Source organism: Rutidosis leptorrhynchoides, unplaced genomic scaffold (assembly GCF_046630445.1).
Source record: "Rutidosis leptorrhynchoides isolate AG116_Rl617_1_P2 unplaced genomic scaffold, CSIRO_AGI_Rlap_v1 contig326, whole genome shotgun sequence".
NCBI classification, from domain to species: domain Eukaryota; kingdom Viridiplantae; phylum Streptophyta; class Magnoliopsida; order Asterales; family Asteraceae; genus Rutidosis; species Rutidosis leptorrhynchoides.
The window spans coordinates 43,969-57,839 of NW_027266567.1; the positions used below are offsets into that span (position 1 = coordinate 43,969).

General features: G+C 36.5%; 2 protein-coding genes and 2 pseudogenes across 2 annotated transcripts; 2 read left to right on the top strand and 2 right to left on the bottom strand.

Annotated features, from left to right (window-relative positions):
• The first annotated feature begins 268 nt into the window (after nucleotides 1-268).
• On the top strand, nucleotides 269-2,110 carry LOC139882923 (phenylacetaldehyde oxime monooxygenase CYP71AN24-like; annotated as a pseudogene).
• Nucleotides 2,111-4,245: 2,135 nt separating this feature from the next.
• Nucleotides 4,246-6,140, bottom strand: LOC139882924 (uncharacterized). Its single transcript, XM_071867171.1, has 6 exons — nucleotides 5,897-6,140; nucleotides 5,399-5,780; nucleotides 5,121-5,202; nucleotides 4,848-4,959; nucleotides 4,566-4,618; nucleotides 4,246-4,389 (listed from the first exon to the last, which is right to left on the bottom strand). The coding sequence occupies exons 1-6, from the start codon at nucleotides 6,138-6,140 to the stop codon at nucleotides 4,246-4,248; spliced, it is 1,017 nt and encodes a 338-aa protein (XP_071723272.1).
• A 2,535-nt stretch (nucleotides 6,141-8,675) lies between these two features.
• On the bottom strand, nucleotides 8,676-11,420 carry LOC139882930 (proteasome subunit alpha type-2-A-like; annotated as a pseudogene).
• Nucleotides 11,421-11,846: 426 nt separating this feature from the next.
• On the top strand, nucleotides 11,847-13,663 carry LOC139882925 (pentatricopeptide repeat-containing protein At3g20730). Its single transcript, XM_071867172.1, has 2 exons — nucleotides 11,847-12,483; nucleotides 12,729-13,663. The coding sequence occupies exons 1-2, from the start codon at nucleotides 11,847-11,849 to the stop codon at nucleotides 13,661-13,663; spliced, it is 1,572 nt and encodes a 523-aa protein (XP_071723273.1).
• The last annotated feature ends 208 nt before the right edge of the window (nucleotides 13,664-13,871 follow it).

Sequence of the window (13,871 nt, forward strand, 5' to 3'; positions counted from 1 at the left end):
CTTTATGGCCGAATGTACTAGGATTTGACTTTTGCTTTTCTTCTTTCTTATTAAGTAGTCTAGAGATGATTTTTGTTGACCAGAGGATCTAACGATATACATCCTTAATTAACTATCATGTTTTCTTTACAAATTTTACAGGAAACGTGACGATTAATTAGGGACGGAGGTAGTATTTCTTAATATATCTGTAATTCCATTATCGAACAATAAAGAAAATTATCTCTGTTTCTCTCCACACTTATTCTTATGTCTTTTAAAATGTCCAATGAATCTGAACGTAAATGAACTTCTTTATTCATACACAGTCTTAATAATATTACTAGTCTTGAGATTTGCGTGTAGGTAGTTGGGAAAATGGGTTGCTCAATAATTGCTTTAACATCGGATGATCATAGAATGCTGGCCTTGTGACGTCTCAGCAACATTGTAAAATTGTCTCTTGTATTGCAAAAGGCAAGAGGTAGAGGAATTCATCATGGATCTTTTTACTTTAGCCATGATGATTTCTGTTACATTCTTGTTCATCTCGATTTTATACTTGTTCAGGTTCAATGGACCTGATCAAAATCTCAATCTGCCTCCACACCCACCGGAACTGCCAATAATCGGAAATCTCCATCAGATCAAACAACCCCTCCACCGAGTCTTTCATGCACTTTCCAAAAAATATGGTCCTATGATGTTCTTCTACTTTGGAAATTCTCCAATGCTAGTAGTTTCGAGTGTGGGGATAGCCGAGGAGATCAAGAAGAGCCAAGACGTTGTTTTCTCGAATAGGCCTCAAACAAGAGTTGTCAAGGTTTTAGTATACGATTGTATCGACGTAGCGTTTAGCCGATGCAACGAGTATTGGAGATACATGAAGAAGATTTGTCTGAATGAACTCTTAGGTCAGAAAAGGGTCCAAGCGTTTCATTCCATGAGGGCTGAAGAAATGGCTAAAATAATAAGACAAATTCGCCATTTATCATGTTCCGATGATCATGCTCCGGTTAATATGACGGAGATATTCCTCAAAACATCAGGCAATATGATTTCGAGGTCGACTCTCGGTCAGGTTTACGAGAGGCAGGAGATAATAAAGAGAGTTTCGCGAGTTTAGCGAGGAAGGCTTTACGACTTGTCGGAGCGTTTTGTTTCGAATATCTGTTTCCTGGTATGCGATGGATGGATGTCTTGACAGGATTCAACTCTAGCTTATTGGCTACATGTAAAGGCTTGCAGGATTTCCTAGACCAAGTGATTGAACAACATAGGATTTGCGAAAAGTCTGATGACGACAAAGTTGATTTTGTGGACATTCTTCTCAAACTTCAACAAGATACCTCTGCAGAATTTCCTCTCACTAATGAAAACATCAAAGCCATTCTACTGGTATGGTATTTTATTTTTAAGAGATTTTTTTTTCCGTTCAGACCAATCTCGATAATTTTCTTAGTCAATCCCTCCTAACAAGTATCATCGAAAGATAAGCTCCATAACCTTTCCTAAGGTGCAATATACATATCGATGCACCCAATATCTTGTTGATATTATTGTATATATAGGTCTAATTTGGTCATTTTTTTGTAAACACAGGGCATGTTCATAGCAGGAACGAAAACTTCAGCAACGGTAATGGAATACGCGCTGGCAGAGCTAATGAAAAATCCTAACGCACTGAAGAAAGCTCAAGACGAGATCCGGACAGTTGTAGGAGACAAACAAGAAGTAAACGAGGAAGATGTCGGAAAAATGAAGTACATAAAGTACGTAATCAAGGAAACACTAAGAATGCATCCTCCAGTAATGCTACCTCGTGAAACGGCAAAGGAAACAACTCTCCGTGGATATTATATTCCGGCAGGGACGAGAGTCGTGATCAACAATTGGGCAATCCAAAGAGATCCTTCGTTATGGGAAAATCCTGAAGAATTCTTCCCGGAAAGATGATAATGATGTTAACAGGGAAGTCGATCTTAGAGGGAGCGACTCTAGGTTTTGTCCGTTTGGATTCGGACGGAGGATTTGTCCGGGAGTTGTATATGCTAGTTTGGGAGCCGAATACGTTTTGGCTAACCTATTGTGGTTCGATTGGAAGCTTCCAATGGTGACGTCAGCTTACTAGATATGAGTGATTGCTATGATTTTATAATTGTATATATCAACCCTAATACCTAAACCATAAAATGAATTTTATTTTTTTTATCAAATATACACTTTTCGAAAATGACGTTTTCGGAACAATTAACTTAATTACATGATTAATCAGTCTCGGATACGGTAAATACGGGACAAACCTTAATTAATCATTCCCGGATACAAAGAATACGAGACAAAGTGTGAAGTTGATGTAATTAATTAGGCGGTACCGGGACAAGCCTTAATTAATCATTATCGGGTATAAAGAATACGGGTCAAACGTTAATTAATTATGATTAGCAATTCCGGATATACGATTTTCGGGAATAGTAAACCGTGTCCACCTATTAGGACTCGGTTATACAAAAGTGTTGCACCCTCTTCAAGCCATACCTCACTTTCCCTTCGTTTGACTTCAATTTTCATCCGCTCAAATAAATTACTATTTCCGTCTTAAAATAGATGCAAATTTTACATATAATTTATATTAAAAAATTTACATCTATTTTGAGACGGAAGAAGTATATTCCAGGATGAATGTATGTAGTATTATTATTTTATATATAAAAAGCAATAATTTTATTAAGTAACTAGTTAAATAGCCGAATTAGACTGTACCTACAACCGACAATTTTTCGAATAAAAATTTATCCCTCAAAATTAGGATATTAAAAGAAACTAAAATCATAGTGATTGTACACATCATACTATCTTTTATTACGTAGCAGCACTATTATATCAAGTCAAAATGACTTTTTTTTTTTTTTTTTTTATGTAATGAGTATTTTGGAGGAGGACAAAAACATTCACGTATAAATTTGGAACTACTTATTAATATGCATTAATTATCTTTTGTTCGACAGCCTTAGAGTTTGAGATGCGCGCACCACACCGAATCCATGTTGTTGTCTAATACTCCCCATTCCAAAAGTTTTTAAATTTGGATGGGGTGTATAATTGTTAAATATTATACGTGTATTTTTTACAATAGAAATATTTTTGAAACGATACATGTTTTGCTCAATTATTTGGAAAAGTTAGAGAAATTCTTTTCTCAATAAAAATATCTTTCATACATTTAATTAATTATAGATGCCATCTAATTAATTATACATCCCATCAAATAGATATGGAAGTAGTATAAGTAAATATTTCACGTCTCATATATAATGAAGTTTTCCGCCTAAAATTAGGAAATATTTATATTTTGAGACCACACATTTATTTCAATGGCAGCCAAGATAGGGTCATGATTCATGAAAAAAAAATTTAATTTTATTTGATTTATAGACATAAATAAATATATTGATTTTTTTTTTCTTTTTTATATTGAATTTTTTGGGCCTAAAACAAATGGAACAAAAAAAAAAGTAAAGGAGGCGAAGTTTCTTGGATGACAAGTATGAGTTCATTTTCCATAACATCTGGCATTTTCATTTTTTGAAAAATGGAAGTGGGTCCCACTTTTTTTTTTCCCCTTCTCTAGCGCTTTTCCTTCTTCCTAACAAAAAAAACCTTTTTTTTTTTTTTTTATAATTCCTAACAAAAAAACCTGCATCAGTTCAAAACTGGACTTGATCAACATCGACCTGCTAATATATGTTGAGGAATTATTTTGTCGAGTTGTAGGCTTATTGAGATTCTTTTGTCGAGTTGTAGGCTTATTGAGAGTCAACATAATTACGAGTTGTAAGCTTGTTAATAGGTCACCGAGTTGTAGGCTTATTTAGAGCATGTTGATAGGTCACCGAGTTGTAGGCTTATTTAGAGCATTCTGAATTATAGGCTTAGTTCCAGAGACTGTAGACTGGATAAAATGATAATGGCCCAAAATCTGTAAAATGCTAAACTTTTGAACCAAATAGACCTAATTTAAGAGGACTATAATTAATTTCCTTATTTATGTTATTTTTCTGGCCATTAAACTTCAGCCCAAAGAACATCCAAATCCAAATACCCAATAGTCATCACTACAGATTCAGAGTCGCTCATAAGCAACAATATCACGGACAACAGAAAAGAATTGAAATGAATCTAGCAATGACTTCAATTTCATTTTCCTACAAAATTGGTACAAAGGCAAATTGGTCAACCAGATGAGATACAGTTCGAGCAAAGCGTCTAATGCTTGTAATCTGGGTTGTCACGAAGACCAAGTCTAGAAAGAACAAAACAGTATGAATCCCAGTCTGTTCTTCGAAGGTACTTCAATAATTTCTTCCTCTTCACCACCATTTCTTGCAGACCCTTCCGAGAATGTTTATCCTGCAACGGAGATCAAAAAAAGCATTCACCCCATTGTTCACACGACCAAATTATTCAAAATTTTAGACAGTATTGGTAAGAAAAAGAAAAACATTCTCCATTGAGAATAATCAAAAAATGGTAAATGTTCAATTGGAACATGATTGGTTTAGGCTTCAGATAGTTAGCTTATTCACCTTTTTGTGCAATGCAGTAGCTAGATGATTGATCTTGGTTGTAAGTTGTGCCACTGCAGAACAATAACAAAGCGAGGCATGATTATCATTACTTATCTAAATCAGAAAAATCAGAATGACATTTTTTAATGCTTCTTTCCAGTAAAACAGGGTAGAAGAAATATGTAGCAGCTAAATTTTTGCCACAGGCTGGTTTAAAACTCTTCAGTCTTTACGACTATTGGACATAAGAAATGACAAAGAAGTGTCCATTCAGAAAAGAAGGGGGTTTTTCCCCATTACCTTGAACGCGTGCTGACCCACAATCTGATTCGGACATCTTAAATTCCTCTCTATCTTTTTGTAGACGGAGTTTCATCTTTTCCGCTGATGACATGTTATCTGGGTGGAAGTACTGCAAGGAAAAAAATACATAAGTAACTATACAGTTAATTCTTAATGGAGTATAAACCTACAAAATGAAAAAAAAAAAACCAACACTTTCAACCTTATGGAAAAAGGTGAAGGCAGATCACACCTAAGCCTAACCTAATTAGGTAATAAACCTGAGCTCACCTTATCGACTAGATGTTCCTGTGGGGGGAGCTTCATAAAGGTTTGAGTCGGATTCAAAAAATCGATCTTCTGCCCTGGAACAAGAAAATAAATAAAAAAAAAAAAAAAGCAGAATTTTCATAAGAGTTTCATTCATGCAAAAAAAATTGTTTTTAAAGCCACAAACAAAAGGTTTATCACGAAAATTTTATACTCATGAAATATGAAACACAATGATGCATCCTTCATTAGAAACAAAAGCACAAAACTAAAGTTAGACGATTTCACCTGCATTCGTCCTGGCTTTCTCATTATCAGACATCTGCATCTTAACTAAACTATCCCTCAAGTCCTTAAATGAAATTCCAATTCCTCCAAAATTTGATCCTTCCTCCTCAACCCTCCTCAACTTTGCCAGCCTCGTATTCAACTCTTCCAGCCAAGACCACTCTCCCTCCTCTCCTTTCCCTTCAACCTTCGTCTCATTCTCTGGGCGCAATTCACGGAGCTTTGCCCCCAAATCAGAGAATGTATAGATTCTTACAAAGTCCGTCTTCATCTCATCTCCATTATTTCTCTTGTCGTCTCCTTGAACTGCTTCCTGCTTCCTCAACTCCTTTCCAAACACAGAGGAAGGCAAACCCCCTTTGACTCTCCGATCACAGGACTCTGTGGCTTCGCCTTCAAAGTATTTTTGAAAGCAGACAGTGAAAATAAACCTCCTCTATTCTCTTGCGACGGAGTATTGGAGCCCATTCCTCGTAAACTCCCTCTAATAGAATCGTACGGAGATTTACCGAAACCAGACGGCGGCGTAATGGTGGTGGCGGAGGACTCAGCTCCTTCTTTGGACTTGGCATTGAGGTCCCGGTTATAAAGCTCTCGAAACGAAAAGCTCTGTTGGGAGGCAGATGGTGTTGGGGAAGTTCGTCGGCTGTAATTGGACAGATTCTTGTAGACGTCTTTCATAAGAAGGGTTCTTGTTACTGAAATTGGGATTAGGGTTGGATGATGATTGTTTGAGGCTGCCTTTGATGTCATTTAATCGCGAAGAGAATGAAAATTGAGGTTGTTTCCGATCAGAGTCTCCATTTTCGGAATTTGGATCTTGCGGCGTGGTGGAGAAGAGCCGAATAACGGATTGTTTCGACATGGAGCCATGTTTAGGTCTGGTTACATGAAGAGCCATGAAGAGACTACTGTGTTGAACCAGCGAAAGCTAGGTTTGAGAATTGGGGGAGATGGAAGAATGGAGCAGCCAACACAAAGTCAAACAGAAATAGCTTTGGAAAGTTTTGTAATTGACCACTTAAATTCTCATAGATCCCTAATTTTAGAAGTAAAGTGACAACCAATAGAAGTTTGAGGGGAAATCAGAAACTAAGTATATGTTTGGGACTAAATTCGAAATTTACTCGCTCTGAAGTAGGAATGAAGGTGTATTATTTTCATCACTTGGAACGAAACATGGGAAGCGATAGGAAGATCAAGGAGAAGAAGACCAAGAAGAGAGGTTCCCATTTCTTCTTCCGACTCTGAAGGTATCTGTCCTTTCTGTTTGGTTCCCGAGAATATCTTTGCTAATCTAATCAGTTGTCAATTGTCATCGTTGTCGACGTTGTTCCTTTTTCAATCAATTGATGTTATGGATTTGTGAATGTTAACGAACAGATGATGGAAGAAGAAAGAAGCAGAGAAGAGGGGATGAAGAGAAAAGTAAGAGTAAAAGGAGTGACGACAAATCTCACAAGCACCGTTCTGATAAAAGTACTACCTTTTACTCCTTTTAAAATTGTTACATGTTCATAGCTAATATACTGTTTATTTCGGACCTAAACTAATCTTGTTTTGAAATGCTTTGATGGTTCGTAATTTGATGCTAGTATATTTGAGGTTTGTCTGTTCTATTTGATGTCATAACTCTTGAGTCGTGAATCATGGCTAACATTAGTTGACTTACTGCTGTTAGAAAGGAAGTTTTCAATGCTATCAATTACTTCTTCTACAAAACATAATGGTTTGGTGAAATCTTCATTGTGAAAAATGATATAGCATACTTTCATAAAATAGAATCTCTGCTTGAGATCTTAATTTGCCAATCACTAGGTGGGTTGAAGTTGGGGCTATCATGAACAATACAAAATTAAAGCTCAATATACTGTGTTGAATCTTTCTATATTCTACACATGGTTATTGATGGTTTTCCTGTCTTCTGCGGACATTAGTAGGCTAAGTGACTAGATGCATAGGTAATCGATTTTTTTTATTTGCTTTGAGAGGCACATTGGGTTTTGACCACTCATTTTATCTGCCTGTTATCTGAGTATGTGTTTTGAATAAACAAGCCAGATGGTTTTTGGTGATTTACTTCAACCATGTTCATGTACTATTTCATTTGTTCAAATTTGTTGCTTTGTATTTACATACTCTACTGAGAAATACATTCTTTCTGGAATTTTTTTTCCTGCATAAACACATTTTTTTATTGCTCAGAGATGAAATCAAAGGATAAGCACAAAAGTAAGCTTGAAAACGGTGATCATCTACGGTGAGTCCTTTCTACTCTGTATTTTGTGTTCTAATGTGTATTTATATGCAGTGAATTCCAGTCTTTATTATTACTTCTACGCGATTTTCATATTAGCCGTCTTTATTCTCTTTATTTGCTCAACTGCTCTTGACTGGTGAAAATGATTCTCTGAAGCAGCCAAGGATATATGCCTACTCTTCTAATCTATGATTCCTTTTGTGGCTTCTGTTGATGATTTTAACTTATTTTATGGTTGAAATACTATTTTGATTGGTGATGTTTGGATTCTCATATTGATGATACAGAAAGAGATACAAGAGCTGACCGAAGATGATTACTTCTCCAAGAACAATGAGTTTGCTACCTGGTTGAAGGAAGAAAAAGACGTTTTTTTCTCAGAACTTTCATCAGAGTCCGCACACAAGATGTTTTCAGACTTTATCAAGGCATGGAATAGGAAGAAGCTTGAATCTCGATACTATGAAGGTATTGTGACTGGTCCTAGATCTGCTCACAAGTGGAAGTTCAAGAAATGAAGAAGAAGCATCAAGTCGATTGAAGTTCAAGCTTGAGAATCTCGATAGTTTTACTATCTCTGCACTTTTCAAGTTTATTCAGGAGTTGATAGATGAACCTGGATGTAAAGTTTTCTCTGTAGGTTGCAAACCTTTCTAGATTGGAACCACCAAACCATGTTAACGGCAAATCTTTTTACTTACTATTGATGTTTTTAGATTGAATCTTACTTTTTTTTTCACGTCGGTTTCATTCAGAGTGAGGCTTGCATGAATACTAGAATGTGAAAAATAAAAAAGAGCAAGAATTGATGAGAAGAAATTTCCGAACCAAAGGTTTCTTGAAAATAACTTGTTTCTGAGATTACATCGATGGCATTATGTTTTACAAATATGAATTCCCAAATAAAAACAGGATATGATTTCCCTATTGGTAAGGCATTTGTTCCAACAAAACAAGGAAATGTCCAGATTTCTTGCCCAGAACATAACTTGCATGATTAACAATAGTTCGACTCGAGTCCTTCCTAGTTACTCTACTTCACGCAAGTAGTCGTCAATTTCTTCAGGCGTAAGTACCCTGCAACGAAGCAAGCACACATACATCAGCCATTGTCTCATCCATATGCTTTCACATTCTAATAGTATTAAAATTATCCTGTCAAATTTCATTGGACAGAATGTAGACGGTTACATTCTAGATACGAGATGGAAGTAAAACATACTAGTGAAGAAAGACTATTTGTTAAACACAACTTTGACTACCAAACACTATAATCATCCCCCTTTATTTTTTTTCCCTTTTGATAATAATGCTGGAAACCGGTTAAAGAAAATCTGACATCTCATCATTTAATAGCACATAGGAAAGGCAGAGGCGCCAATAACTTGCCTGAATTTTTGTCAGCACCAATAATGCCAATTTCAATGTTTTTGCCCGAAATCTGTCCTTCAAACCTGCAACAGATACAAGAAGATGGCTTCCATTAATCCTATGTTAGCAGAAAGACAGGTTCCAACATAAAAAACGTGTGCTAGCTTGTTCTAGCCAAATGTGAAATATAAGAAAAATGAACTTCGTGTACGGAATATAATCTCTAATGCTTACCCTTCTTTCAGAGTGAGTATTGCAGTGTGGACAGCATCATCAAGCTCCATATCATCTGTATACCTATTCAAAAGGAGAAATAATCCAAAGGGTGTTTACTCATACTGCTTTTATAAACATAGGTCATCCAGGCTTTAACTTGCCAAATAAAGGGTTTTTTCAACTGCTGATCAACCAAAAAATCCATGCCTATCTAATTTGAGATGTAATTCATTTTAAATTTTGTCTCATGCCACAAAATGAAGTAAGCATTAGAAAAATGTGATGGCTTTAGTAAAGCTTCAAGTATTTACAATAGAATAACTACATGGAAGCATAGAGGCAATTTCACAATGGATTAAGACTCGCCTCTTCTCAAGAAAAGCCTTAGCATTTGACACGTTTTTCCCCATGGCTGAAGCTTTCCACGAGAAATATGAGCCAGATGGATCCACCTAAAAAGGGTCAAAATAAGAAATGAGCAAGGGAAAAGGAAAATTAAGTTAAAAAACCTGCACAGAAATTGATATAGTTTAGGAACTCCAGATGGTTTCCCAAGCAAACAAGTAGATCAAATTTGATTGGCCATCCCCCCAGATAATATTATCATAATACCAAATGAAAGAGATACTGAATACCTGATATAGTTGTGGACCTTTATCATCAAACCCGGCAACTAGCAGTGATACTCCAAAAGGCCGAACACCACTGTGAGAATGAAATAAGTAAATCACGATACCAAATTATTAACAGCATGAATGAGCAAATACATGACGAAAGGAAAAACAAAAACGAGCATATACAATAGGGTCACACTAGTGGTAACTTGAAATGACAAGTCTTCATGCGAGAGTTGATTAGTGCAACTGAAAATATCATTTCATGTTATGAACATATCAGAATAGTTTTTTATCTACCCAGACTGAGTGAACTCTTGCATAACAGCTGCTGTCTCCCTTACGAGTTGTGTAACAGGGAATAGGTTCCTGCATTATACAATCCAGACAAAAAAAATAGGGTCAAAAAATGAAACAGCTAGAGTGAGTTGTCGGATAAGAAAAAACACTTCATCCAAAACCCAAATGATCAATTGGGGAATGAATGATAATGCTCCAGAAAAAAATAAGATAAATGGTAAAATAAATAAATAAATAAATTAGAGGAACAAAGACGAACTGCCATAATATGAACTTCAACAGCATCTCTGCTGTGCTGGGTACAACACCAAGCATATAATTAAGTAACAAATTTCACGTTGTTGATGAAGATTAGAGGTCATAGTTAAATTCGATATCACCAAAACGGTAACTAAATAACAAAGAAAACTTGTTCATTTTGAGGTGTAAAATACTCAAAGAGAACAATGATGTACCTTGTACAAACTGTGATACTGCTCTGCCTGCTTTCTACTTTTACGAATGAGAACTCGAAAATCAGGACCCATACCACTGCACAGAAGAAAGACAGCAAAGGGTAATTAATTAATAATAGATTCCAGTAAGTAGACGCTTGGGATAGGAATTCACAAACAGACAGGAATCATGTCCGGAAACAGATGAGTTAAATGGCTAGAGTAGCACAGTTGGAACCTATAAACAACACAATGTTGGGAGTTAACAGCTGAATCTTTTGAACCTGCAAAGAAGCAATAAGAAATTTTAAAGAAGGAAAAAAGAATGCCGTGACCAAGTAAGGAATTAACTATTAACATCATTATCCATGTTTAAGGTCAATTGTCATTGATTTCATAATGTAACTCTTCAGAGAATGGTAGAAATGCACACTCACAGATGATTCATCGACAAGAATCGAAGGCAGTTTCTTCTCTGTTGCAATAACAACACCATTTGCAGCTGAAACCAAAACCTAACCTTATATTACAAAACAGAAGAAATGATATGCCAAATACAAAGCATTACTCTTTAATTGAGTTTGAATTTATAACCTTTGATCCCTAGCGAGGTCTGGCCTGATCCAACGGCTGTTAGGGCATGCTCGATCTGAACAAGCTTCCCAGATGGACTGTTTTCACGGTACAAAGAAACACAAAACATATAAGTCAAAATCAAATATGAAAACGAAAAGGAAGAAGAAGAAGAAGAAGCAGGATTTGACTTCAAAAAAAAAAAGACGGGAAAGAGATCATACCTAAATGTGGTAAGAGAAAACGAGTATTGGCTATCACCCATTTGGTATATTGATAGAAGCTATACAGAGTAAGAGATAGATAGAAAGATGGAGCTTTGAAAGAGAGAGAGAGCTTTATGAGAGTTTTCTTGAGGAAGGAGACGCTAGTTAGCCACAGTGAAGTAAATGGGTAAATTACAAACATTCCCCTAAGTTTATGTCAATTATACAATTCCATCCCTCATATTATGGGTAAATTACAAACATTCCCCCAAGTTTATGTCAATTATACAATTCCATCCCTCATATTATGGAACTGAGTTCGTATCAAAAAAAAAAATCAGACTGGACAAAACTATGCTGTGAATGTTAAGGATATTAATGTAAGAAAAAATAGTACAAGGGAAAAATACTAAATTTGGAAACATTTGGGTACCTCCACTCCAGGGTACCATGGTCAATAACAGATTTCTCTGTAACTATCGAAGATGTTAGAAGACGCTGTAAAACTTGCAGTCTCTGTTCCAAAATCTTACTCACGCTACTTGAAAATCTTACAAGCCTGCGTCAATAGTAGAGCAATCAAGCATGGCCGTATGGTTCACTGTCAAATTATCGCTAATGGGTTTAACTCAAACGTTCACCTGGGTACGAAATTGATTATCTTTTACTCCAGAACTGGTGATGCAGAATTAGCTCGTAGGCTGTTCGATCAAATGCCTGAGAGAAATATCGTGTCCTGGACAGCCATGATTTCTGGATACACTGAAAATGGGTTTTATGAGAATGCGTTGGTCATGTTTGCGAATATGTGTAGGGCGGGTTATAAAGCTAATCAGTTTACATATGGAAGTGCATTGAGGGCATGTACTAGTTTGAGGTGTTTGAGTCGAGGTGAGCAGATTCAGGGGTGTATAGTGAAGGGGAGGTTTGTCGAGAATTTGTTTGTCAAGTGTGCATTGCTTGATTTGCATTCTAAGTGTGGGAAAATGGAGGATGCCTCCTATTTGTTCGAAACTATGTCGGCAAGGGACGTGGTTTCCTGGAATGCTATGATAAATGGGTTCGCTGCTCAGGGTTTATCAAAGGATTCGTTTCTAATGTTTAGTTCAATGATGAGAGACGGTATGTAACTTACCATTGAAATGATATGTTACATTTGGGACCTTTCATGTAGTTTGGTTAGTGTGTGCCAGTAAGGTTCCAATTTTGGATCGAAAAGTAAAATATATTAAGAGTTAAGAAGCTCTGACAATTGCATGGTAACATGGAAGATATTGTTGTAATTTGTATCTTAATTCCAATCTTATTTGTTTCTCTGTTTTCCCTTATTAACACGCTGTTCTTGTGCTGCTGATTTTCTTTAACAGGAGGAATCCCTGATCGCATTACCTTGGGGAGTATTTTGAGAATGGCTGCCAGAAGTGGTGATTTAGTGACCGTCAACCAAATCCATAAGCTCGTGATCGAACTTGGTTTTGAGTTCAATAATTCCTTGACTGGATCCCTTCTTGATGCATATGCAAAGTGTGGAAGCATGGACATTGCTTATTATCTGTACAGGAGAATGCCAGAAAAAGACATAATATCTTACACTGCATTGATTACTGGATTTTCACACCAACACGACACTGATATCGATTCTCTGGAACTCTTCAAGGAGCTAAAATGGATGCAAATGGGAATTGATGATGTTTTGTTATGCTCCATGCTCAGTATCTGCGCCGATACAGCTTCACTTAGCTTGGGAAGGCAAATTCATGCTCTTGCTGTAAAACACTTGTCTAACTACGATATCTCCATGTCTAATTCACTCATTGATATGTATTCAAAATCTGGAGAGATTGAAGATGCTCGCAGGGTTTTTGACGAGATGACGGAGAGAAATGTGATTACGTGGACGTCATTGATTGCTGGTTACGGGAAAAATGGGTATGGGACTGACGCGATGAAGTTATTGGAGACGATGGAAGAAGAAGGGTTGAAGCCAAATGATGTAACATTCTTGTCTCTTCTGTTTGCTTGTAGCCATGCCGGATTAACCAATGAGGGTTGGAAACTATTCTCCAATATGGTTAGTAAGTATGATATCACACCCGGAGAAAAACACTTGTCTTGTCTGGTAGATCTCTTGGCACGAAAAGGTTGGCTAGAAGAGGCTTACAATGTTGTAGACAGCAGCAAACCCGGTACATCGATTTTGGGAGCCATTCTTGGTGGTTGCACCAAATATGGTGACATGTCTATTGGACAATTAGTAGCGACCCGTCTCTTAGATCCAGAGTATCACGACAAATCAGTGTAACGATAAAGGGCTCGACTTACATATAGTTTCATGAATATTAAGTCAAATATATAATCATTTAATGTAGGAAAATACATACTAATCAAATGTACAATCATTTTAAGCTTTGTAAGGTAGACATAGAACTGCATTAAGTTTTTCTCGATCATGCCGGTGAAGTCATCATATGCCGGTCAACTTACTGCCCTGGCAGTCCAGACAATTTACA

Bases quoted from the DNA above. Each gene is read 5' to 3' on its own strand.
- LOC139882924 (XM_071867171.1), bottom strand. From the start codon at position 6,140: ATGACATCAAAGGCAGCCTCAAACAATCATCATCCAACCCTAATCCCA. The intron at 4,960-5,120 runs GTGAGCTCAGGT...TTTTCCTTGCAG, and splicing joins AGGAACATCTAGTCGATAAG to TACTTCCACCCAGATAACAT. The intron at 4,619-4,847 runs GTAATGGGGAAA...ATTGTTCTGCAG, and splicing joins TGGGTCAGCACGCGTTCAAG to TGGCACAACTTACAACCAAG.
- LOC139882925 (XM_071867172.1), top strand. From the start codon at position 11,847: ATGTTAGAAGACGCTGTAAAACTTGCAGTCTCTGTTCCAAAATCTTAC. The intron at 12,484-12,728 runs GTATGTAACTTA...TTTCTTTAACAG, and splicing joins TAGTTCAATGATGAGAGACG to GAGGAATCCCTGATCGCATT.